This window comes from Siphateles boraxobius, unplaced genomic scaffold, assembly GCF_051911475.1.
Source record: "Siphateles boraxobius isolate OS27281-9 unplaced genomic scaffold, OSU_SipBor_1 130, whole genome shotgun sequence".
In the NCBI taxonomy this organism is placed as follows: Eukaryota; Metazoa; Chordata; class Actinopteri; order Cypriniformes; family Leuciscidae; genus Siphateles; species Siphateles boraxobius.
In genome coordinates, this window is record NW_027508734.1 from 28,799,043 (window position 1) to 28,826,185 (window position 27,143).

The 27,143-nt window shown below is 40.5% G+C and overlaps 1 protein-coding gene across 2 annotated transcripts in view; it reads left to right on the top strand.

Moving 5' to 3' along the window:
* Positions 1 to 19,762, top strand: part of creb3l1 (cAMP responsive element binding protein 3-like 1) — a 32,242-nt gene extending 12,480 nt beyond the window's left edge. For both annotated transcript variants that reach the window (XM_077229040.1, XM_077229041.1), the window contains 11 exons: positions 539 to 743; positions 4,999 to 5,174; positions 8,839 to 8,923; positions 10,199 to 10,398; positions 10,522 to 10,671; positions 10,803 to 10,861; positions 11,378 to 11,446; positions 14,695 to 14,794; positions 15,703 to 15,853; positions 16,527 to 16,770; positions 17,505 to 19,762. In XM_077229040.1, the coding sequence (XP_077085155.1) occupies positions 539 to 743; positions 4,999 to 5,174; positions 8,839 to 8,923; positions 10,199 to 10,398; positions 10,522 to 10,671; positions 10,803 to 10,861; positions 11,378 to 11,446; positions 14,695 to 14,794; positions 15,703 to 15,853; positions 16,527 to 16,770; positions 17,505 to 17,541 (1,476 nt within the window). In that variant the 3' untranslated portion in view covers positions 17,542 to 19,762. The remainder of the gene's footprint in view (positions 1 to 538; positions 744 to 4,998; positions 5,175 to 8,838; positions 8,924 to 10,198; positions 10,399 to 10,521; positions 10,672 to 10,802; positions 10,862 to 11,377; positions 11,447 to 14,694; positions 14,795 to 15,702; positions 15,854 to 16,526; positions 16,771 to 17,504) is intronic.
* Positions 19,763 to 27,143: the final 7,381 nt, after the last annotated feature.

Here is a 27,143-nt window from a genome sequence, read left to right on the forward strand (position 1 = left end):
TTTATTTGATCAAAAATAGAGTAAAAATAGTAATATTGTGAAATATTATTATAACTCACAATAATTGTTTTCTATTGTTATATATTTTAAAATATAGTTTCTGTGATGGCAAAGCTGAATTTTCAGCATCATTACTCCAGTCTTCAGTGTCACATGATCTTTCAGAAATCATTCTAATATGCTGATTTGGTGCTCAAGAAACATTTCTTATTGTTATCAATGTTGAAAACAGTCGTGCTGGTTAATATTTTTGTGGAATAGAAAAAATGCATAGATAGTTCAGAAGAACAGTGTTTATTTAAAATATAAATCTTTATTAGCATTATAAATATCTTTACTGTCAATTATGATCCGTTTCTTGCACCCTTGCTGAATAAAAAAACAGTGGTCACTAGTCTTCCTGAGGCCACATATAAGTACCCAATCTAAAAATGAACAAAATGTATAACAAAAAGTAAGATTCAACCATCACTAGTTAATTTTCTGTTTTCGTTTCACATAAAATGTATCTTTCTTTTGTGTGGTCTCTCCCCTTCAGCACTTCTCCGAGCAGATGGAGGACTTCTCCAATGACCTTTTCAGCAGTTTCTTTGATGATCATCTGTTGGCGGAGAGGAACCCATTGTTAGATATGGATCTGGACCCTCCAAATCCAGACATCCAGGCAGAACACAGCTACTCTCTCAGCGGGGACTCTGCCCCTCAGAGCCCCTCCATGCCCATCAAATCAGATGATGATGCAGGTTAGCAACCAGCTTAGCATAGGCCTACCCTTTTCTTTCTTCTTCTTTCTAGTCATCATTCACGCAGAAAATCAGCTCTCCATGCTAGATTATCAGGAGAAGATTTTGCAGTCTTGATAAACAACATAGTTCGAAAGATCGTCTATCAGCAGATTTGTTTCTCTATAAAGAATTTTCTCTGCATCTCTCCTCCTTATCTCCTGGAGCACCCGTGCAGCACAGGGTTCCTTGACGAAGCGCTAGCCAAGAGCTCAGTCTACCATTGGAAGCTGGGAATTCCAGGAAGACAGCCAACACTCACATTCGCTCACTCTTTTTGTCAGTTTGTCCGTCTGTCTCTCTCTCTCTCGCTGTCTTTCTCACACACACGCCATGATCAGGCCAAGGAACTGTAGACATCCATAAAATAAAGAGGGATCTGGTTTCCAGCTTCAGATGGAGAATTTGGTGGAGGTGGCTCAGAGAGTTGCATCATCCTGAACTTAGGTTGACTATGTGAGGAGAGTGTGTGCGCAGACGGTGGCTTCTTTCCAGTCAGGCTTTAAATCAACAAAGCTTTAAAGAAGCAGAAAGCTGCTGCAGGATTTCTCTGTCCATTTAGCCAGAGCACTGCTCTGAGCATCCAAAATGGATTTGGTCTTTTTTGAACATATTGTTTCTTTCTCTCTGACTTCTAGAACTGACAAATATAGAAAAATATGCAAACATGTTCCTTTAAGATTACAGCGGCAGTTATACTTTAGGGGTACAACCCATAGACTGTATAAAAACATACATATTAGCAGGGTGCGACTTGTTAGAAAAGCAGAGAGAGGGATATTTGAACAACATTGTCATTGACAACGTAGAAATACAGTATTTCTATAAAAAGAACAGTAAAAATGCAAAAAATAGTTGTTTCAACTGAATTAACTCAATTTTAACATTGAACTTGACAATACATTATACAATTTACAGGCATGAGGAATTAAGGTAAGGTGTCAAACATTTTGAACTTATTTCAGCCATACAGACAAATTTATATTATCCTTATCTTTTTCCAGGATAAATCATAGTGTTGCACATGTTTTACCAAGCTGTAATTATGGTGGTGATGCCGCAGTGGATAAGACACATGCCTTTAGTGTGAGAGACCCGGGTTCGAATCCACTGTGAGACACCAATGTGTCCCTGAGCAAGACACTTATCCCCTAGTTGCTCCAGAGGCGTGCGACCTCTGACAAATATAGCAATTGTAAGTCGCTTTGGATAAAAGCGTCAGCTAAATGAATACATATAAATGTAATTAGTACATTCATATTAATCCAGTATTAAGAACATTTTAGAGGTAAATAAATAACAAAGATGTCCCTTTGAGGGTACCGTCCCAGTGACAAGCTGTTGCACTTGTTCCCAAATACGTAAAATCTTTGCATGTTAGGAGTTTAGATGACCACAATGAGTTCAGATGTTTCAGTAGTATCATGTGATATCTGCTCTGACCCATAAACCTGCCCCTATAAAGACTGTGCAGCTTTAGAGGGCAGTTAAAATAAGCACTGACTGGTTCACTACTTTGTCTCCTGTTGCTCTGCAGTAACTTTAAACCTGCTAATGAGCATCGCTCTTCCGTCTCCGCCGGCCTGGAGTCGCCCCACTATGATACCTGCTGTCCTGAGAGACATCAAAGCCTTACAGTGCCCTATGGGAACGACCCAGTAGCGTCTGTAGAGTTTAAGGAGGGACTTTGGAGATTTGCATCTTAAAGTCTTTACTGGTAAATTACCGAAAGAGATCATATGTGAACAGGACCTTTTTTTAAAAATACCGGTAAATTGGTTCCAGCAATTTATCAGTAAGGGAAGTTGTAACATTACTGTTCACGGTACTATGATCACGTACAACGTCAGAATTAGAACGTGCTGATGTAAGAAGTCTGCTTTGGGCCAATCATAAAGTTCTTATGGAGATGATGTGATTACTCAGCGCTGTTTACAGTAAGCTTTTTAATCGTTTTTCTATTTAAATATGCGCTAGATGATCATCTTTGACCATTGCGCCAGGTCTCGCAGCTTTTCAACGTTTCGCGCTCGAGACCCACCCTTCTTTTCATCAGCGCTGCGGCTCTGCAGTTGGATACAATTATGTGTTTTTAAGAGCAAAAACGCATTCTGTTTGATCATCCCCTTTTGCCTTTCACTCAGGCGTCAAAAAGAATTTGTCAAATTGAACAGATAGTGAAACTAAAGCACTTCTCCTCATGCGGGCGGATGAAGACAACGGCACAGCGTATTATTTTACCTGAAGTATTTGTGTAAATACTTTGTGCCTTTTTCCCCATGCTGGTGAGCCTTTTACCCCGTATGTGGGGTAAAAGGCTCACCTTGCCACCTCATTAATAAGATTTTTAAACAAACAAGCCACTTTTATGCAACTTTTTAAACTTTTTTCTTTTATTTATTTTCACACAAAATCTGTTGCCCCATCAATGTTCAATAAAAAAGATATATATATTTTTTCTGCAATCATACACTATGAGAGTAGTGAAAAGCATGTTTTTCTTAGGGTGTGCCTTTAGCCCTGTTGTTCAATCTAGATCTGATAGTCTGACTTTGCTGACTTTGACTAGCATGATTTCAGTCAAATTAAAGGGTTTACATGACATTTTAAAAAGATGAATTACTGCTTTACTCCGTCTGCAAGAAAACTTTTAATGTGTATGCTAAACTATGCTTAAACCTGAAGTGAAGGTCCGTATCATTGCTACGGACTTCAGCTTTTGGATCTGAATGTGTTTTGGATGTTGAACCTTATGGTGTGTAGTAAGTTAATTAGTTCAACCAGCATAAGGATGATACCAGATAAAGATGAGAGGTTCCCTGTAGATGCAAGAGATGGAGACCCCTCTGAAAGATTTTTGAGAAAGTGTACGTTTGGTCTAATCATGTTAATCCCTTTTTCACGATAGAGACTCTTTGAGTGTGTTTGCTTTAGTGCACCGGGGTGAAGAACAGACTCTTATGGTCTAATCTGCCATATTGAACTGATGGTTTGGGCGCTTTTACAGAGGTTCCCTACAGACAGAGAGCTATAAAGTATAAAATTCAGCTCTCTCCACCAAACAGTAGAACTCCTAAAGAGCTTTGCTCTCCTGTCGTAATCAGACTCCTGCTGATGTCCTTCCCTAACAGAGGACTAACATGAAAAACCTGCCATCCTTCTTTTACAAGGCCGCATAATGTTTTATCGATTCTGCAGTGGAGCCTGCACACGAATGTTACCGAGGGCGATGTGATAACGAGGGCTCCCTCTTTTTGCAGTGCTTTCCTCCCCTTTGAAGCGTCCAGACATGTTAGCTGTTCTCTAGCCACCCTACATATCTCTCACATGCCCCCTCCTACCCCATAGGCTTTTGTGTCAACAGTATAAAGAGAAGCCAGTTTGCTTTAACCTTCCGGTCATTAAGTGAGTCTGTCCTCCACACCTGCATCATTCTATATGAACCCCCCTCCACGTGGTCTGGAGTGTGAAATCGGTCAGTTTCCTGAAAATATAACTCTTTGATTACAATGTGCTGCATGACGTTACAATCCTGCATGATATTTGAATACTCATTTGCCTGTAAGGCCCTGTTTTAATGTTTTTTAAAGCACATAGATTCATTACATTGCTAAATAATGTCTTATACACTGTGATACATTAAATCATTTATTAAACTGTCCTTGGATACCATTTTTGGTATTCTGAAAAACGAAAGCAAACAACAACCCTCCAAATGAAAATAATTCAAAGACGATGTTGATAATCTAAAGCACGGAATACAGTAAAAAATAAAAGTAAATATATTGTTTTGTTGTTTGTTTTCATATCATTGTTCATAAGTTTATTATCAGTGGCTCACAGTCCACAGGATTTTGCAATTGAAATTTTCCTTACTTAGGGACCGCTTGCATTATTTCTGTGCTTTCTTTATGGATGTCTTTAGCTGTTGTGTAATTTCTCTTGCCATTGTTGCCACGTTATTTTAAGACCACTCCAACTGTCAATTTAAAACCGGCCTTTGAGAAACCAGTATTCGGTTGAATTCTGTTGCACTTCCTTTTTTTAACTTCAGAAGCATCTTGTGTGATCTTTGTGTCTTCTGGGGGACTTTAGTTAAGTATTGTCATTCCATATGTCAACCCTCAGATCAAAAAAATGGAATGAAACCTTTAGTTTTTAACAGACCTCATTCATCTGTTTTCTGTTTGTTTGAGTATGTTATTTCTCTCCTCAGACTCAGAAGGGATGTGGTCGTTCAGTCAGGATCTCACAGCCATTCTAGTGAAGCAGGAGCCCAGCCTGATGTCAGAGAACTGCCCTGATACAGCGCCCCCTCTGGCCAACTCCAGCACCTGCTCACACCCCCTCACTCTTGCCCCTCCGCCACAGAGGAACCACACCGGGGAAAAGGTAAGACAGAAGGTTATTACAGCTCCCTGTTTCACATTGTAAAACACTGATTCTTCATGGTCGTCATACCATGCCTGTACCCAGCATTGAGGTCCCCAAGGTCCTGACCTTTGTATTTTTTTCTGAGGTGTATAATAATAGTCATTAAATAATTGCCTAATAATAACTGTACTTTGGTGCTGCAAAGATATTGTACACCGCCAAAATAACCAACTCTCTCTAATGAGCTGATCAGTTCTTGGCAATGTCAAAATCACTAAGATGGCCAATCATATCAAAGAAGGCAGGCATTACCGTAACTTTTTACAGAATCGCAAGCGTGATTTCCAGCACAACGCTTCCGTTTTAATGGTCAAAGAGTGGTATGTTAATATAAGAAAGTACATAAAGATTTAATGTTTGACAGCTGTGCTACGATTAAATTGTTATAAGACAGACAGTAATATACGGGGATGCAAACAACTCAACCAGAGCCGTTTTAAGCCTGATATGCATAAGAATAAATGTGTGCATACTGTTAATGATTTGGTTGAACTTGATTACATTTTCTTGTTAGACTTTCAGTAAATTAATTCATTTAAAATGTATGGCTTTGACAAGTGTGTTTATAGGTTATTGTTAGGACAGTCAATAAAAAAATATTTCAAAATTGATAAAAACTTTAGAATATATTCTGTTTTTTAAGCTATTTTTCTTTATTCATCTCCTACTTTATTTCTTATAAGTGGCTGTATATTGATCCAATATTGATGTCCAGGCCTGGTCTGCTCAAAATTTAAAGCGATAATTCACCTAAAAAAGACAATTCTTTTATCATTCTGTTATCATTTACCTGTTAAAATTGTGTCATTTCAAACCCAAATGCCTACATTTTTCATGGCCATGGGTTTTAATGCCATTGTTATCCAATTTTTGCCCTACAGTCATCTTAAAATCCACATGTGTAAATCAGGGGAGTCAAAATCCAGGCAAGCTCAGTTTTTGTACCTCATCTTTAATTTTTAAAACGCTGTGTACGGCCATGCATTATACAACTATTCTTAAAAAAGGACATTAGGTCGAAAGCTTGTGTTTTGAGTTAGGTTATTGTTACTTTTGAGTGGATATCAAACTGAGCTGATGATGGTGAACCTTGCACACACTGCGCACCAGAGGGACCATTGTGTTAGTATTACAATGAAAACCACACGCACACACATATGCATCATGTGCTCTTTTGCTCAGCTTGCAGTTTGCTCCACTTCTCTGCCCAGTGAACATGTTCGCAGTACGAGTGCGTGTGTGAGGAGTTGAACTCACTGAAGCATAGGAATCTGCTCCAGCAGCATCAGTGTTGAGTTGAGAGTAGATTAGTTCTTTGTGGCTGCCGAGGCCTCTTGGATCTGGCAGCGGACTCTCTATGAGCATCAGAGCCACGGAACTGCTCTCTTCTCCCTGACTTGACACTAACTCAGGCCAGACTTTCCGCCAGCTCCCATAAACTCTGCCCTCTCCGGGGAGCTGGTTTGCAGCAGTTGTGTGCTGCATAAAGATACCTGTGAACAAAATAAGCAAACACGCAGAATGAAGGCTTGAACAGTCTTTGCTCGCCATTAGCAACAAAGTGCTGTCAAGAATAACTTGGCTAGATTAAATAATATTCTGGATGGATGGGGTTATATAAGCACATGTCCTTTATTTAAGAAGGGCAGCACATGGTGTAAAGCTGTTCTGACTTCCCATTGAGTTCAGCTGGACTGTCAGTGCATCTGTACTGGAGAGCGTCCTCATGGAGACAGTGAGACCGAGCAGCTCTCACAAGATAAACAAAAACCATATATAACATGGCATTAAGAAACAGCGCACCGTAATAACTATAATTTTTGAACTGCATATATTACATAATCCTCAGGCACTGCATTTGGAACCTTTTTAAGGCCACCTTGGAATGTTGAAGTAATCCAAGTTTTTGGTCCAACTAAAACAGAATATGGCCTGATTTTGCTGTATTTTACTTTTAATAAAGCTTGACTTGAAGAGCAGGAAGGTACATTTTATTAGCTATTTGAAATATGTTTGCATAGGCACTTATGAGTGAGTCATTGAATCATTGACTCTACTGATTTGTAAGACTGGAGAAACTGGAAGAATTGGAAAATAGCGCTTAATGTTTGATGATCACGTTATTTTACATTTGCGTGAGCAATCTTCTATCACTTCACTTGTTTCATCTTCTTCTTCTCCTGTGTTTTTATCCGGAGATTCTGTACTAGAAGATGTGTCATAGCGCCCCCTACCGTTTAACAGTGAAAACATGGATAGCTGGAAAATTCAGTCAATGGTGAGGAAAGAGTAATGTAGAATTAAAGTAAATTCCTATGTGCACTACCAGTGGACTAACCTACACAAAAATTCAGATACACAGAATTAGAAACTTATCTGTTTTATATCTATATTCTAATCAATATTTTCAAACAATGTAAGTTTCATAAGACTGTATATGAAAAACTATGTAAAAAAAGGATATATAATAGGCTACTCGATCAAAAGAGTTAACACAACTACAAGCAAAGTATACTTTGAATACTTAATCTTTTGATCGAGATATACTTAAAAGTATAAGTGAGTACAAGTACAGGCCAAATATACTTGGACTTTTCTCTTAGTATAAGTCAAGTTCCCTTAAGTGTAATTTTAAGTATATATTCTGAGAAGCACATACAGTATATTTATGAGAAGTATATAAAATGTAGACTGAAAGTATACTTTCTTATATTCAGATTAAAAGAAGTATACTAATAGAACACTTGAATAAACGTATTATTCGTAAGGGTGTGCAGTCTCTGAATACACATAAGGATACATTTATAATATAGAAACCCCAGATCGGACAGTAAAGTGTCATGACTTCCAGCATTACAAGTCATAATATGGACTGACAACTTTCTAGCCAATAGATTTGGCCGATTTTTTTGCCAATTTATTACATTTTAAACTAGATGTATTCAAATATTTTTGTACAAAGGACTTTACCAGTTTAAATTGTTGGGAATACCACCCACTGACCCAGAAGGTAATGAGAGAAGAGACGCGAAGGGTACAGCAGCCCCTCTGATCTGAGGCTCATGCACCTCTCTTTGTGAATGATGGTTGGTCGTTGGCCAGACTGTGTGTGGTTTGCAGGTGGGTAGCCTTTGCTCTGTGAGTGTAAACAGTTTGAGTCTGCCTTCAGCTGTGTTTACTGCCTCTGACATCCAGCATGGAGCACATTTAGTCCAGTACCTTAACAGTTCAGTACCATCAAATATCATCAAATACTACAGACTCCTGCAGCCTTATATCATCAAATACTACAGACTCCTGCAGCCTTATATCATCAAAGACTCTCAGATAAAGTTGAATGATGTCTTTGTACCACATATTGCTGTAGACAGGATAGACAGGATGTTTCTTTCAGAAATACAAAGTGTATAAGCATCTGTTGTGTGGTTTGATGTTGTAGTCAGGGTGAATGCCATTTATCAGCACCAAAAGAAAGTAATTTTAGAGGAGATAAGATTTGTATTAAAGGCAAAACATACACAGATGAACTGTTTGTGACCAGGAATGTGCATTAAATAGCGCATTACATTTAAATTCCTTGTTTACATTTAGTGATTGTTTTTCTGTTTTCTTGTGCTGTTAGGGTTCCAAAGGCCTGAGCTCAAACTCAATTCCTGCCATCAAAGCAGAGCCCAGAGAGGTGAACCAGTTCCTCAGTGTGCCTTCAGGTGGGTGTGGAATCTCTCTTCATTCCTGCTCTCAAACAGCATGGTCTTTATGATGAAGCTGTTTGAGCAAGGGAGGCTTGCTGATTTAGCTAGTTAAGAAGCCTAGTAAGGACACTAGCATACAAGCAACCTATGCTGGGGACTGTACTCAAAATAAAAGAGTGCACAGTAGACCTTTACTTTTGGTACACAACAACAAGCTAATGTACTCAACATATAGCACTTAGTTGCCACATATGGTATGGCCAGTGCAGTTCTTCCACTAACCAAATTAGCCCTCTTTTATTCTGCTCCCTCACTCTAAGGTCAGTTCAGGGTTATAAATACTCTAATGGTGTGTTTCTTTTCCAGAGGAAATGAGGCTTAGTATTAGTGTTTCTTTATTTAACTTTTGCATGTGTTTGACAATCTCTCAGATCTCAGATGTAGCCCTTTCTGAACGGCCCATTGATGAAAACAGGGTCTGATGTAACCTCTGACGGTTGCATTTTAGACCCTGGTATTGTTTGAATACTGTGGTAGAATGTAATTATTTATTAAATTTTTTGTTTTGTTTTTAGGTTGGTTTTTTTTTTATTGAGAGTTTTATTGTGTGTGTGTGTGTGTGTGTGTGTGTGTGTGTGTGTGTGTGTGTGTGTGTGTGTGTGTGTGTGTGTGTGTGTGTGTGTGTGTGTGTGTGTGTGTGTGTGTGTGTGTTTGTGTGTGTGTGTTTGTGTGTGTGGGTTTTGAGCATTTATGTTTCATGAGCATTTGCTTATGGTATATTGTCATGCACTGTACACTAGCATTCAAAGGTTTGTGGTCGATAAGATTTAAAAAAGATTCCCCTTTCCCCTCAGTATACCGTACACCATTTTAGATGAAAATCTACTAATGGCAAGCAACCTGTAACACCTGCAGGCGTTGTGTGTGCGCTGTCTATCTGGCAGCATGGTGTTCTTTTATTCTGCTCCTCCAAAAATAACAGTATTAAAGCAGTGCTGTGTATGCTGGGACATTGCCAGACAAAAACTCATGATGAGTCAAACATCCACCACACTTAGAATTATTGTGCATGCATGTGCTGTGTGCAAAATCCCGAAAGGATTAGACTTTATTGGCTTTTTTCTTGATGACAGGTGAATGGACTGAACTCCAGTTTCACACTTTGGCCTGTCGTTGCTCAAAGATTCACTGCCCATTTTAACTCTGACAGTTTTGACGGATTGGCACGTATGTTTGGCATGAGTCACAGGTGTTTCAGGTGCTTCAAGATTATCTCTGTGTCCCAAACAGATGAACATCTGCGTTTGCCACCCACTCCTCCCAGCAGCCATGGCAGCGATAGCGATGGATCCCAGAGCCCACATTCACTGCCACCATTAAGCCCTGGCCACCTGCAGAGCCCACATTCACTGCCTCCCTCCAGCCCTGCCCGGCTACAGGCCCGAACCTCCACAGCCATCTCCTCGTCCCCTCTCCTCACCGCCCCGCATGTGAGTCACACGCAACACAGCATGTGACACAGCACATTCATTGTACACAATTCACATTTTTATACACATACATTTTAAGCACATATATACAGAGTGAAAATGATGACTTGTGTTATAATGCAGAAGCTGCAAGGAACATCAGGCCCTTTGATGCTGACAGAGGAAGAGAAGAGGACTTTGATCGCTGAGGGATATCCTGTCCCCAACAAACTACCGCTCACCAAAACCGAGGAGAAAGCCCTCAAACGAGTGCGCAGGAAAATAAAAAATAAGGTATGACTTATGATCACATAGTATTAATATTAAAACAATTTAGTCAGATCCTCCTATTATATGATATGTGGGTGCATATATATATATATATATATATATATGCTAAAGTAGGTACATTTTTTTTGTCTTAGATCTCTGCACAGGAAAGCCGCAGGAAGAAGAAGGAATACGTTGAGTGTTTGGAGAAAAAGTAATTCCACTTTATTATCTCTCCCTCTTATTGCTTTGTTCTCTACCTCTTCCATCCCCTCTCCCTTTCTGACTGCTCTCCTTTTCATCCCCTTTTGCATTGTTTGTCTAGCACTAGCATCCACTCTCTCTGTGCCTTCATCCTTCTTTCTCTTTGTTGACCTCCTCTCCTTTAATCCTCTCTTCTCTCTCACCCCAGCAAACCCTCTACCCCCAAAATACTCTATTTCTTGCTTGCTGTTTTATGGCGTTTGTTGTGTGAATGCGGCCAATGGCTACAGTCCATGCACTCATTGGGGTGTGTGAACGTATGCATGAGTCATTTTCCCTTTTCTGCTGCTGTTAGGCTCTCAGGGTTTGGATAATGTGCTGGAGAGACTGGACTCACAGTGGACACATACACAGTTTTTTTCCCACCGTGCTCCCGTCAGTCATGCTGACAGGATTATGTATGGTCAAACATATGATTTGTTTTATGTGTCAATCTGTCATTGTGAACACTTTTTCTCCTCCTCAGAGTGGAGAACTACACTTCAGAGAACAATGAACTTTGGAAAAAAGTTGAGACGCTCGAGAATGCCAACAGGTGAGATACCATAAGATACCAGTGCTTGTGTTTAATCATAATGAATAATTTATAGGTGAGTTTTAATCAATTTAATTGTAACCGTATTTGCGGTAAGTGTACGCAGCAGCTTCTTTGCAGTCAGCAGGTGTTGTTAAGTCAGTCCAGATTCACGCAGGTCTTAACTTCCCCTTCCGATCGTATAGAGCAGCACCTTTTCATTCTCTCCTGGGTGGCCTAGTTAGAACATAGGCGCTGTCGACAGGGTGCACCATGGGGGATTGGGTGTTATCAAAGTCAGCTTTTTTGTGGATTAACTGTAAAACCTTATTGAAGACAACAACTCTTAAAGGGGTAGTTCAGCCATCAGTCATCATTTACTCATCCTTATGTTGTTCTAAACCTGTATGACTTACTTTCTTCTTTTTAACATACATATATACATGTGCGTGTGTGTGTGTGTGTGTGCGTGCGTGCGTGTGTGCGTGCGTGTGTGTGTGTTAACATTAGCAAACCTATATGGTTTAGTTTTTTGTATAGAACACAAATAAAGATATTTTGAAGAATACGTTTTTGTTCATACAATAAAAGTCAAAATGCTATATATATATATATATATAATTGAGCATTTTAGGTTTGCTAATGTTTAGAATTGTAATTTTTGTGTGAACTATCCCTTTCATAAAAATGTGCAAGAAAGTATCATGATTTGTTATATCATATCATATCATGATATTTTGAAATACATTTGAGTATCATATCAATACTATGGTAAATTAATACTGTAATCATTCAATACCATAGTATAGCATCATGTGCTGTAGGATTTTTTCGTTGTTTTCTGTTCATGTCAGGATTTTGCAGGCTGTCTTTGTGCTTTCAGCCTGGGGTTAGTCAAATATATATTTTAATATATTTATTAAAAAATTAATACTTTTATTCAGCAAGGATAAGTTACAAAATATTTCTATTTAAAAAAAAAAAGCTGTTCTCTTGAACTTTCTATTCATCAAAGAATTCTGTTTTCAACATTGATAATAATAAATGTTTCTTAAGCACCGAATCAGCATATTAGATAAAGACTAAAGATCAGCTTTGCCATCACAGATTATTTTTTTTAAATACATAATTTTTTTAATGTAAATTTTAATAATATTTCATAATCTTTCTCTTTTTACTGTATTTTTGATCAAATAAATCCAGCCTTGATGAGCATAAGAGACTTCTATCAAAAATATTTTTTTAAATCTTACCGACCCCAATCTTTTGAAAGGAGTATAGTAAGTGTATAGTAATGCTTTTTAACGAGGATTGGCTCAGGCCCCTTATTAACAACACACTTAAAGTAGCACGCAGCACGGTGCCTGCCTGCCCCTCATTACAGGATAAAGAGACTGTGTGTGTTGGCTCTCTGCCGATTCTTATTAGGATAGAGCCTTCTGAGTTATCTAAGAGAATTCAAAGAGACAGCAGGGGGGAGTTTGTGTTTGTGTGTTGGTGGGTGGGTTGTACATTAATCTGAAGAAAACCACTGTTTATATGATCAACTTGAGATGATTATTGCTTGTTTAGTAGGGTGGTCTGAGCCCCTCACAACTGAAAACATACTGTGTTAAACTAGACTAGTCTACAGCACTCATGACAGATTCTGCATGTGTTTCTGTGAAAACTAATATTAGTTGTTTTGTTTTGGGGTGATATGTAGCCAAGTGAAAAAGCACTTAACTTCATGTCCATGTACTTTTTTGAAGGAAAGAGTCTGCTAAATGATGAAACACTGAAGTAGCCTTTTATTATTGTTTTTAAACATGTTGCAATGGCTCTCTCTGGTGTTGGAGGAGCTCTCTATCATGATTTTCTTAGTTACTCCACTAGAGGGAGCTCAATGTGGCTTTGTATCATCACAGATTGCTTCTTATATACAGTATAATGTGAAATATTATATGTGTGTGTGTGTGTGTGTGTGTGTGTGTGTGTGTGTGTGTGTGTGTGTGTGTGTGTGTGTGTGTGTGTGTGTGTGTGTGTGTGTGTGTGTGTGTGTGTGTGTTTGTATATATATATACTGTATATACTATATACATACATACATACATAGTGTATGTATATTTATAGAGTAAAGCTTTATTTAAACAGTAAAAACAAGATAAAATAAATAATTAATTGAAAATAAGATACCAAAGATAAGAGATTAAAATAAAGAGAAATAAAAACAATTAAGAATAGAAGAGAATTTAGTTTCTGAATATACTATACTGCCTGCTATAGAATATTAAGTTATGTGGGATACAATATGCAATAAACGATTCAAACAGTAGTAAACTACATTGTTTTATATGTAGAACTATGCATTTGGCAGACACTTTTATCCTAGACAACTTACATTGCATTGAAAGTGTAGATTTTATCAGACACATACATTCCTTGGTATTCAAACCCATGATCTTGGCGTTGTTAGTGCTAGAGCTACATATATATCATATATGTAAGTACACATATCATCTATATATCATAACTACATGTCACATTACCTCAGTACATTGCTTGTTTAACTCAGGTTAGTTATCATTTTAAATAGTTAAAATACATTTTTATGTAATTTTGTATAAATTTGTTATCATATAACCAGTCAAAATTAGATTATTAAAAAAGGTGATTCTGATTTGAATTCTGGTTCAAACATAACACTGAAAATAGAAGGTCGAACACATTATCTCACAGAGTGTGCTCTACTTGTGTCCTGAACGTTTCTGTAAATGTACTAGGTCATCCAGGTATTCTGTGCTGATGGAAAATGTGCCTATGGTGTGCACTGTGCATACTGCAAAAATAGTATGGGTAGTATGCCATTATATCATACAGATTCTGTGGCTATAAGTATAGTAACTATGCAAGTTTTGGGTCACATCAGAGAGTGTGTAAGAGAGCAAAAGAGGAAGGGTATGTTTTATTGGCCTCTGAAGAAGGAAGTAATTGAAGGAAATCAATGAACAGCCACTGCACGCATACAGAAGCGATGATGAGGAGTTGGAGTGCGTTTGTGTGGGAGAGACTGTGTGAGTGGTGAGGAGTTCAGTTTATGTAACACTGTGGCAAGTAAGAGCTCTATTATCCTCACATGCTCTCTGAGCTTAAGAATAAGAAGATCCTGCTGTTACAAAACGGCACAGAGAAGAACACACATAGCCTGCAGACAAATATGCTACCTATACCCTGAACTGAAGACTTTACTAATCATTTTTCTTTTGTGATGTTGGTTCTGTCATCCATAGGTCTCTACTTCAACAGCTACAAAGACTGCAGGCTCTAGTGAGCGGGAAAGTGCCTCGATCCTGCAAGATCGCCTCCACGCAGACCGGAACCTGCCTCATGGTATATATGCACACATATACTGTACAAACACATGCATTTATTCCAACTAACTCGTATTCACACACACATTTTCTTTGTGTTTCTCTCTAACAAACCAGAGTCGGAATGGCCTGTTTTCACAGACAAGGCTTAGGTTAAGCCTTACAATATCCCAAAAGTTCCCAAAGATTTTTAATTTCAGAGAAATTCAAATTTTAAATAATGGCTCGTCCTTGGTCATTGTCGCCTGTCAATGACGTAATATCCACGTCATCCCTGGTTTCCGGTTGTACTGCCATAGTAACCATGGCGACAGACGTGGACAACTGCGTTACGTCTAGCGGCACGCTCACGCTGTTGTTGTTTTGTTCAAACATTATGGACCATGGCAAGCAGACTTTGGACAAAAGGAAAACTAAAACAAGGATCGATATCAGCGTGGCGTTTTCGAGATGCCAAAATTAATCTAATGACATTAATCTACTCACTCATCCATAAACATTATTAGATCATCGGCTTGACGACAAATTCCATGATTCCGCTTATGCGTCATCAAACTACGCCTTTGTTATTGTAAGAGGCTAGCGACAACTAGCGGTGAAAAAAATTACATATTGTAGCTTTAAGTAGCTTTTATAAATGTGCCTGCCTTAGAAAAAAACATAACTGGTGTGCATCTTGAGACAAAACAATGGCACTGACATATTTTAAGATATGCCAGTGAAAGTTGCTTTCAATTAAAACTGCTCAAACCTGGGACTAGGCTTGAGACTAAGCCTTGTCTGTGAAACCAGGGGCTTGTCTGTTTAGTTTAGTCCTTTGATCCTATGGATGTAAAGGCAGCTCAGCTCTGCTCTGACAGCTGTAGTGCAAGTGGATTACAGTGGGGCGGTGTGCTCACCGTGTGTGTGGTTCCTCCTCCTGGCCAGGTGGTGGCGCTGTGTTTTGTGTTGGTGCTGGGCTCATTGGCTCCCTGCCTGCCTGAGCTCTCCCTCTACTCTTCCTCCTTATCCTCATCATCCTCACACACGGTGAAGTCCGCACCGCTGCCCTCAGGTGACCTCTACACCACCAGCCAGGGTATGTTTGATCCCTGCCCCTAATGTAAAGTCGAAATCATCAACTTTCATTGTGTACTTTGCATGATATTATTACATTTCTCTGCGTATGTGCAAAGAAGCATTTATTTGTAGGTCATCCAGCTTTCAGACACATTTAATTATCCAGGTAGATAATAGCTGTGTGTCTTTGACAGCACTTATTTCGTTCCCCCTACAAGAGACTGAAAGAGTGTGAGTCCGTCTCTTTTATAAAGGTTATTAGTGCAGCTCCTGGGCCGACTGTGCCCATTCTCACCCTCAAATTACTGTCAGACATCCCAGAGAGTTTTAGATTGAAATCCTTACTTCCCTTTGAGCAGATTTTACAATCCTCTTTCAACTTTACAACACACGCCGAGCCTCATCTCTTTCGGCTCTATCAAAGCTGTGCTTGAAAGGGGCTTCAGATGCCCCATCCATTTTCACAAGGGCCCTACAGTCTCTGCCCGTGGATGATGGTGACGGGTTGCTGTAGTAACCAAAAATCATAGAAGCCTTAATGTGTATTGGTTTGCCTAGAAAAGTAGCACTCTCAAAATTTTGAGTCCAAGACACGCTTCTCTTCTCTCTACATATCTCATGAGAATCAAAAGTAAGCCGAATCATGCAAGACATGTGACATAAGTAACTCTGTTCTCTCTGTGTGTGTGTAGTCCGCTCCCGTAGCCTGCTCTTCTATGACGAGGGTGGCCCAGTGGAGGACGGCCACAGGGGCTTGCTGAGTGTGGAGAGGATGGAGAGGGTGCCGCGACACGTACAGGACCTGAAGGACAGCCACGAGCAGGATCATTCTGCTCTCGTGAGCAGGTACTTGAACCAGGCCCAACTGGAGCCTGCAAGCTACAGCAACACATCCGCGGCCCCACTCCGTCCCCCTGAACCACACTACCACTCGAGGTGAGACACACACTGACCGTACCTTTAATATATTCAGGTTTTTTTAAATTTGAAAACAGTCAGGTCATACAATTATTTAATGTCGTTTTTTTGTGTTATGGCCGTTAACTGATAAATATAAAAAAATGTAAATAAATACTACACTGTTTAGGCTACATAAATAAAAAATGAAACACAAAAGTTTAAAATCAATGCTACAAGAGAATTTAGGCATCACATTGTAATGTAAAGTATGAAAATGGATATTCATTTTGATATTTGCTAAAGATTATATTCAATAGTGTTGTTTCAATAATTATTATTGTTTTGAAATATAAACTTTGAGTGTTAGATGACTATCGTTTAAAAGTTTGGGTCTGTAAGATTTTTATTATTTGAAAGAAATTAATACATTTCTTTAACAAGGACATATTAAATTGATCAAAATTGACTAATAACTTGGTTACAAAATATAAAATTCTATTTCAAATTCTATGCTTTTCTATGTATTTAATGTTCTATTCACCAAAGAATTCTAAACAAAAAAAAGTGTATTACAGTTAACATAAAAATATGAAGCAGCGCAACATTGATAATATTCAGAAATGTTTCTTGAGCAGCAAATCATATTAGAATGATTTCTGAAGGATCATGTGACACTGAAGACTGGGGTAATGAAAGACTAAAGAGTTTAAAGATCTTACCGACCCCAAACATCCCTATGAATAATTAGTAATTGTCTCTTTCTTTCTCAGAAAGCGGGATGCTGAGGGAGGAGCTGAATATTTCTAACTTCTCTGAGTGGAGCTGCCTCCGTCACCCAGGCATCCACTAAAGTCTGATGATCCTGCACTACTTGGCCCTCGACCCTTACCGTTACAGATCCTGAGTCTCCTGACCCCCCTAAAAAAACCAACAAGCCTCATGACCACCATCCAACCCGGCTGACATGCATTCCAATGACATTCAGCGCCACAACTGTGAGAAGAGAAAGGTGTTCATCCATACACTGAAAGTCCCCTTTACCAGCAAGCACTGAGTTTAAGGACTAAGAGAGAGAAGAGAGGATGTGGGCGGTTGTACATGCTGCTCTGTTTTAGATGGATGTGAACCTGCAGCTCTAAATTCACAAAACACTTTACACAAAGGGTGTGGGAGGGAAAGTTCATGAGTGTTTGTGTTGATTTTCCTAAAATGCCATGAGACTGTCCATTTACTACATATCCTTACTTACACCGCAAAGAACTTTTTTCTTTTTATGACTTTTTTTTAAATCTCTGAATGTTTTCCAGCAGGTGTAATCACAGGTGCCTGACATACTTTGCGGTTTCGCAAAGCTTGCTTTGGCAGGATTTTCTTCCTCTGCCATCTTGGCTTTCTTTTTTCTGCATAAGTTTAAGCTGGATTGCACTTTTTTTGCACTAGGAAAACTAATTGATTTAAGTGCCTTCACATTCTTTTTCATGTAGTCATATTTAAGATCCTCCTAACAGCATATTTTCCCCTTAAACCTCTTTTACTTTGCTTACTTTTATTGATGCGTTTTATTCTATTTTTGTTTTCTACTTTTAAAAGGCAGAGGCTTTTGTACTGAATTTAAAATTTTATCCATAATATATTCTAGTATTGGCAGCATCCAAAAAAGAGCATATTTATTTTATGCACAAAAAAATTATGAAAGTTATTGTGTTTTTTAAATGAAAGATGATGTAAAGTTTACATGATCTTGTTGTCATAACTGTTAAACAGTTTTTTCTGTTATCTTTATTTCTGTGTAAAGAAAGTTTTGTATATATAGAGAAAAATGAACAGGGCCGATCAAATCCTGTGCGTGTTTAACCATGTTCAATCTCTGAAGAATTCTGTACAATCCACATGAATCCATTAAAACATTGGCCTTAATGGATATAGGGTGAAAACAAACAGTTATTGGTAAGAGAAGTGAACCTCTTTGAAAACTAATAATATTTAAAACAGGTTTTTCTGATAATGGAATACTTCTTTTTAATGTTAGTCTGGACTGTCTGTATTCTGTACGTGTGTGAACTGTTTGACCACTGTAAAATTCACCACAAATATCTGGGCGGGGATAGTGCAGTTGTGTAAATATGCTTTACATAAGTCTTTTTTGTTTGTTATAGATGTCAGTGGTTAGAATTTTTTTAAATCTTTTCTTTTTGTTTTTCAGTTCTTTTGTTAACTTTTTCTTGTCCTCTGTTGCTTCAGCCACAATATTACTTTTATTGTACAGCTAGTGATAACCACTGATAAACATGATATTTAATTGTTCAAGTTGCCTCTGATTAAATTATAGTAATGAAAGTGGCTGTCACAAAAGAATCTGTCATAGTCAAATAATTATTCTGTGGTATATGTGCCATAACACAATCAAAAACTGGGTTGGCTGCTTATGACATGGAAGAACAGTAGATGACATCTCATCAGCGTAAAACTGAATTCACCGTAGTTTAAAAGAGCTTTAATTTCTTACAAGTTTGGTGACAGCAGTTTTCATCATCTCTGTTTCAGTCTTCTCACCCATCGATAGATTCCTCAAGTCAAATAATACTATTGAACTTGAAAAACATTAAATGTCGATTTGAATGTTTCTAAGTCAATAAATGTAAACTTTATGACTTCATTGCACATACTGTCCACAGACAATTAGTCTCAAACCTGGAACTCCAGAATATTTTCGCATTCTGAAATTTAATCTGATGCCCAGTATGACGATGGAGATTATGCTTTTAAATGTAATTGTTGCTGGTATCATCTGTATCTCCGCCCCTTTTGCCCTTTGTACATATGACTGATGATAAATGTTGGTTGTAAATATGGAGGACGTATTTTTATATTTCCGATGCATTTTGGTAATCACCATGCGGTTTGGGTTGATTAGTATCTGTGTATGGATCTGTCTCTGTATGTATCTATGCTCTGAACCCCTTTGCTTTTTCTGTCGTATCTAAAAGTAGAGTTAGAATGAAGCAAAATACAAAATTTGCAGATGCAACCCATTGTCTCCTGTGTTATTTTCTGTATTATACCCTCTTGAGCAATGAGCAATTTCCTCATTGGGAACGTATACATTGATACAAGCTGTCAGAAGGCCGTAATCTCAGGTTTCCCTGGATGCATTGACCACTCTTCTGTGATTTGGGATCAAATTCAGTGTCCGAAGAGAGAGAAGAGCGACCTGCATGTGGTGTGGCTAGATCTTGCTAACGTATATGGCTCAGTCCCGCACAAGCTGATAGAATTTGCCATGGAATTATTATGTACCAACTGGTGTGCAGAACATCATCACCAGATACTTCAGAAACCTGCACATGTGCTTCACTCTGGAGGGCTACACAGCAGGATGGCAACAGCTGGAATGTGGGATTGCCATGGGGTGTGCCATCTCCCCCGTCCTATTTGTTTTAGCCTTCGAGGTAATCATCAGAGGGGCCAGGCAGGTAGTCAGGGGCATCAAGCTACCATCAGGCAAAAGGCTTCCACCATTGAGGAGCTACATGGATGACGTAAAAAGCATCCTTCAGACGGCTGCATGCACGACCAGGCTCCTCAAGTACTTTGACGAGCTGCTCAAATGGGCAAGAATGACGAGCAAGGCTGAAAAATCAAGAAGTCTCTCAATAAGAAAAGGCGTGCCGCATGCCAGGACCATCTTTGTCGCTGGAGGGTAGTCCATTCCACGCCTGGATGAGAAACCATTGAGAAGCCTAGGGAGGTAATACACCGTAAAATGACCCAACAGGCAGATGGGGAAGCTAACCAGGCAACAACTTTCAGAGGGCATGGCAAGAATTGAGCATAGCCACCTGCCTGGGAAGCATAAAGTGTGGTGCCATCAGCACACGCTATACCAACACGTGATGTGGCCGCTAAAGGTCTGTGAAATTCCCATATTGGAGGTTAGCAGGAGGGACAGCCTCGCAAATAGCTATATTCGAAAGTGGTTGGGCTTGCCCCGCTGCTTTTCGGATGCAGGTCTCTTCAGCCGGAACATGCTGGAGCTCCCCATCAAATCCATCAGCCTAGGGTACAAGCAAGAGAAGGCACATCTTGTACTGGAGCTAAAGGACTCAGCAGACCCACTTATAAGAAGTGAAAAAATCTCCATCCACACAGGTGGCAAATGGAAAGGGCAAGCTGAAGTTATCTCCAGTCTGCAACATCGAGAGGTGATGGGGTTAGTTTAAACCAGTCGGACTGGCTTAGGCTGGGGAGTACCTCAGCAGCTCTGGTCTAAAGCCACCAAGAGGCAGCAGAAGACCATGGGGGTGGATGAAGTTACCAGGTTGGAGCAGGAGTGCTTTCACATAAAGGCAATATCACAGTCAAGGAACCTGGGCGCGATAGGACGTAACTGTGAATAGGCGCTGTTGTATTTATCAGAATATCATTATATCCTGAGGAGCTATCACGAACAATAACACACTGAGACCGAGTATGCTTCGAACTGACTTATTTTACTGTTTCAATGTTCAAGGAACACATGGCTACACAGCGCCATCTGCAGCATAGGAAAACAACTGCACAATAACCCAGTTACCAACACTAAATACATAACATTTCCTCCCAACTTAAATCAAGGGTTGTCAAACACAGCAAAGGGAATATTTCTTTTCTTGAATTCAACTTTGACCACTCCTTAGTGAACACATCTTACTCTTCATGCATCTATCCCTTTTATATACTATATTAGAATGCTTGATAACGGTCAGGTGGTCTAGTGAGACGGGTAGGATAATGCTTAATAGTCTCTCCAGTTTGTACAGTCCATGGGGGTGATTGGTCATTGTTGCCTGACCCTGGTGTGTCAATCATCACCTCCACAAGATTATCAGTCTTTTCCCCGGTGTTCTCCTGAAGCGGAGATGCCTGCCAATTATCAGGACCAGCAGGAACTTCTGGTTCCATCTGGGTTTCAGAGGATTCAGTCCCTTGTTTCAGTAATTGATCTACATGACGTTTCCAGATTCCAGAAGCACCCACGTTGACAACGTAGGAGACAGGTCCCGTTTTGGACATCACCACTCCAGGTATTCATTTTCCCCCCTTTCTGTAGTCACAAGCAAGAACGGACTCTCCAGCACGAAATTCTCTGAACTTAGAGCAATTTTGGCGTCGGAACTGCTGGGCGTGCTGGGACTGACTCACTGTTTTGGCGAGACTAGGTTTTAGAAGATCCAGCCGGCTTCTTAGTTTGCGATTGAGGAAAAGCATCGCAGGTGACTCCTTTGTGGTGGCATGCGGAGTGTTTCTGTATGTTAACAGGAATCCATCAAGTCTCTGTTGGATTGGACCTGACCCTTTTGAAGCTTTTAGAGCATGTTTGAATGTTTGGACAAAACGTTCAGCTTGCCCATTGCTCGAGGGGTGATATGGGGCAGATTGAATATGTTGCACCCCATTTGCCTTCAGGAAAAGTGAAAACTCCTCAGCACAAAACTGGGGACCGTTGTCACCGACAATGACATTAGGAACGCCATAATGACTGAAAAGTCCTCGTAAGACCTGAAGGGTTTTGCTGGTGGTAGTACTATCCATAATCGACACTTCCAGCCATTTGGAGTGCGCATCCACTACAATGAAGTACATATGGCCTTCAAAAGGACCGGCAAAATACACATGTATCCTCTCCCACGGATGAGCTGGCCAAACCCATGGGTGAAGTGGCGCAGGACAGGGGGCATTTTGGATACGCTGACACGACTGGCATGCTTTGGACTGAGATTCAATCTGTCCATCAATACCCGGCCACCAAACATAGCTACGGGCCAGATGTTTCATCCTTACCACCCCAGGATGGCCCAAATGCAGATCCGCTAACACACGGTTGCGAAGCTTGATTGGTACCACGACACGACTTCCCCACATTAAACATCCTTGAACAACTGTGAGCTCATTGCGACGTGTCACCAAAAGTATCAAGCCTTGAGGTACCTCTTTAAATTTTGGGAACCGTCCAGTTGAAACCATGTCCAGCACAGGTGCCAAAGTGGGATCCTTTAGGGTGTCCCGTCTAATTTCAGCACTACTGACAGGCAGGGTGGCTATCTGGGCAGCATAGAACACATCCACCGTGTCCGTTTTCTCAGCGTGTGTCACTGGTAATGGCAGTCCCGACAGTCCGTCTGTATTGGCATGTAGGGCTGCTTTCTTATACTCAAGGACATAGTCATGGGCGGCTAATATCAAAGCCCATCGTTGCATTCTAGCTGCTGCCATGGATGGAATGCTCTTGTTGGGACTGAGAATAGCCGTTAGAGGTTGATGATCCGTCAAGAGAGTAAACCTTCTTCCGTATAAGTACTGATGGAATTTGCGAATTCCAAAAATTATACTCAGGGCCTCACGCTCGATCTGAGCATAATTTTGCTCCGCTTTACTGAGTGTCCTGGATGCAAAAGCAATTGGCTTTTCCTCCCCATCTGGGCACACATGTGATATACCCGTGGCCCCCACCCCATATGGGGAAGCATCACAGGCGAGACGAATGGGTAATTCTGGGTCATAGTGTGTTAGTACAGCTGGTGAAGTAAGGAGATCCTTCACTTTCTGAAATGATTGTTCAAATGCCACGCTCCAGCACCATTTCTTTTCCTTACATAAAAGAGCATTGAGGGGGTTCAAAACAGATGCCAGATTTGGAATGAAACGGCCATAGTAGTTGATCATCCCAAGAAAAGAGCGTAATTGACTTACATTGGTCGGCGCAGGTGCTTCCATTATGCCTTTGATCTTTTCTGGCGATTTGTTTAATCCAGCTGCGTCGATGTAGTGACCCAGATACTCCAGTGACTGTCTGAAAAATACACATTTTTCACGCTGCAATCTCAGACCATATTCCTCCAGTCTGGTGAGTACTTGGTCTAATGTCTTGAGGTGTTCCACAATATTTCGTCCTGTTATCAGTATGTCATCAATATAGCAGTGAGTGTTTGGAATTCCCAAAAGAATTTGATCCATTGCTTTCGGAAATAATGCCGGGGCTGAGGCAATCCCGAATGGTAAGCGGTTATAGCAGAATAGCCCTTTTTGAGTGGATATGGTGAGTAGTTTTCTCGACTCATGTGCCACTGGCATCTGCAAGTAAGCGCTTAACAAGTCCAACTTACTAAATAATTGACCACCAGCCAGAGATGCAAAAAGATCTTCTATGCGTGGAATTGGGTAGTGATCCACACAAATGGCTGGGTTGAGTGTTACTTTAAAATCACCACACAGTCTCACTGAGCCATCTTTTTTTATAACTGGTACCACTGGTGTGGCCCACTCACTGTACTGCATTGGTGAAATCACTCCCATCTCTGTTAGACGTGTCAATTCAGCCTCCACTTTTGGTCGAATTGCATAAGGTACTACCCGTGGCTGGAAAAAATTTGGTGTATGGTCAGGCTTGAGTGTAATTTTTGCCTCAATTCCTTTCATGGTGCCTAGTTCTTTTCCAAAAACTTGGGAGTGTCGTTTTAACACACTCTCCATAGTGTCTGTGGCTCTATGCTTGATTGTTTTTATGTCTTGCCAATTTAGTTTTATAGCTCTCAGCCATTCTCTCCCAAATAATGGTGGTGCATCACTGTTAACAACATACAAATTATGTCAGTTCGCTGCAGAGGAACATGCTGCAAGTTACTGTCATATTTTCCTTTTGAAATCAATGATACTGCAGCACCTGTATCCAGTTCCATTTCAATCATTTTCCCTTCAATTTCTGGCGTTATACAAATGTGTGCCAGTTGCTCACTTCTCACCATATACAGTGACATTTCCTTTTCAGTATCTGTACTGGACTCACCACTTTGTCTTCCACCTGTGTCCAAATGATGCACCCGTCTCTTATCAACTTTACTACGTCGATTACTTGACTTAAACTTACTCTCGTGCTTTCTTTCTCTCACAAGGTTCCGTTTATTTCTGCATACTCGTCCGATGTGGCCTTTCTTTCCGCATGAATGGCAGGCTTGATCCTTATAGCAGCAGTCCTCGTCCGTGTGGTTCGTTTTTCCACATCTCTTACAATTACGTCGCTGTCTGGGCGAGGAAACATGCATTGCATTGACTTTAAGCGAACTGCTGAGCTGCTGTGCTTCGCCCGCGACGGTTTCCGCAGCAACAGCTATCTCTACTGCTTTTTGAAAAGTAAGCGCAGCCTCTGTGAGAAGTCGCTTTTGTATCGCCTCGTTGTTTAATCCACAAACAAATCTATCTCGCAGGGCATCTTGCAAATGCGTACCGAAATCACAATGTTCAGAGAGTTGTTTTAATATTGCTACATACTGTGCAACGGTCTCCCCTTCCTGTTGATTGCGTTTGTGGAAACAGAATCGTTCCGCTATTATGAGGGGCTTGGGCGAATAATGTTCACTTAACGTCGTTACAATCTCCTGATATGTTTTTTCTCCTGGTTTATCAGGCGCAATCAAGTTACGTAGAAGGCTGTACGTTTTAGTGCCCATTACACTTAACAGCACTGGCACTAGTTTTTCTTCGTCGATATCATTTGCCTTTGTGAAGTTGTCAAACCGTTCAATATATGTTGTCCACTGTTCGATGGCCTCGTCAAAAGCATCAATATGCCCGGTAGTCGCCATCCTAATTGTCCCACTCCTTCGGTTGTTGCTAGTGTCTTCTGCCACACCGTGCACTCTTCACTATGTCAGCAAGTAGCTTACAACACTCATTTACATTAATCTTCTCCGTAAAAAGGTTGGTTAAAGTGAATATTTCCACTCCTCGTCGCCAATTTTGTTGTATTTATCAGAATATCATTATATCCTGAGGAGCTATCACGAACAATAACACACTGAGACCGAGTATGCTTCGAACTGACTTCTTTTACTGTTTCAATGTTCAAGGAACACATGGCTACACAGCGCCATCTGCAGCATAAGAAAACAACTGCACAATAACCCAGTTACCAACACTAAATACATAACTGGCGCATCACCTGAGCAGACATCTGGAGGACGCCACAATCCAGGCTCAGCTTCCTGTTAGGGCAACCTATGACACCCTCCCATGCCCCCCGAACCTCACCCTGTGGTTTGGTAATGAAGTAGGTTATCCCCTGTGTGGTAACAGCAAAGTAAGCCTCCAGTATATCTTATCAGGGTGCAAAGTGGCGCTAGCCCAGGGACGCTTCAGGGGGCGCTATGATCAAGTCCTGGCCAAGCTGGCGGAGGTCCTGGAGAGCCCAACCCGTCAGGGTTTGTTAAGTCTGGTAGCATGCTCCAACTTCCTGCTCAGAAGAGGTACAACATGCTCTCACCCGCAAAGAGTGGCAGATGTTGGTAGACCTCAGGAAGCTGTTGGTTTTTCCAAGAGAGATTACGACAACTGCCCTCTGGCCAGACTCTATAATGTGGTCCACGGTGGAGAAAAGGGTCCTCCTTATTGAACTTACTATCCACTGGGAAGAGGGCATGACAGCAGCCGATGAAAGGAAGCATCTCAAGTATTCTGAGTTGGCAGCGGAGTGCCAAGAGGCGGGCTGAAGAGCCAGGGTCTACCCAGTGGAGGTTGGGTGGGCTTTGTAGGCAAAACAGCAGTCCAACTGCTCCATGGCGCAGGAGTGGCAGGGTCAAACCTGCGGAAAGCTATAAAGGAGTTGGGAGAGGAGGCTGAGAAACCGAGCTACTGGCTATGGCTCCGGAGGAAACGCAACGGTTGGGGGTCAACACCCCTGTAAAGGCAGTGAACGGTGGCCTCCAGCTGACGACCCTGCAGTTGACCAAATGTCACAGACGGAGGTGCAGGCTTGGTAAAGCAGGAACAAAATCCTACCTGTATAATGATCTTTATGCATAATTTAAAACATTATTATTATTAATTGAATTAAAAGGCGAGCATACACTGCAAATTTTCGTCCGATTTTAAACAGAATTCTGACTCGTGCGACTCTTTGTCGGGTCGGGATGATTTTCAGCTTTGTCGTATGTTGTTTTGCATGCAGTGTTCGTGCAGTGTACAGGGGGAAATGAGAGCCGATTAACCTCTTCCAACAGGCAATTGGATGGTCAGATGGATTTCTGACATGTCAGAAATTTTGGTCGCCTCTCGTGACGTGAGGTTATCATACTGTTGAAGCAGAGCTACGGACCGATTGCCCTAAACTCAGTGTTTTTCCCTCACTGTGCATGCGCGAAAACAAAAGTTGAACCATTTCATCTTTAATGCAGCAAGAAAGAAAATGAAAAGAGGGAGATCTTTAAGTTCTGTTGCTATCAAACTAGCTACAAATTACTGTTGCTTCCCTCCAGTTCTTGTGACAAAATGGATAAACAAACCATACCCACGTCTTCCAAGCCACGTGCTATAGGACTATAGCTACCGTCCCTCTTTTATTAATTTGTAAAACAATTCTCATGTTAAACAAGTTGTTT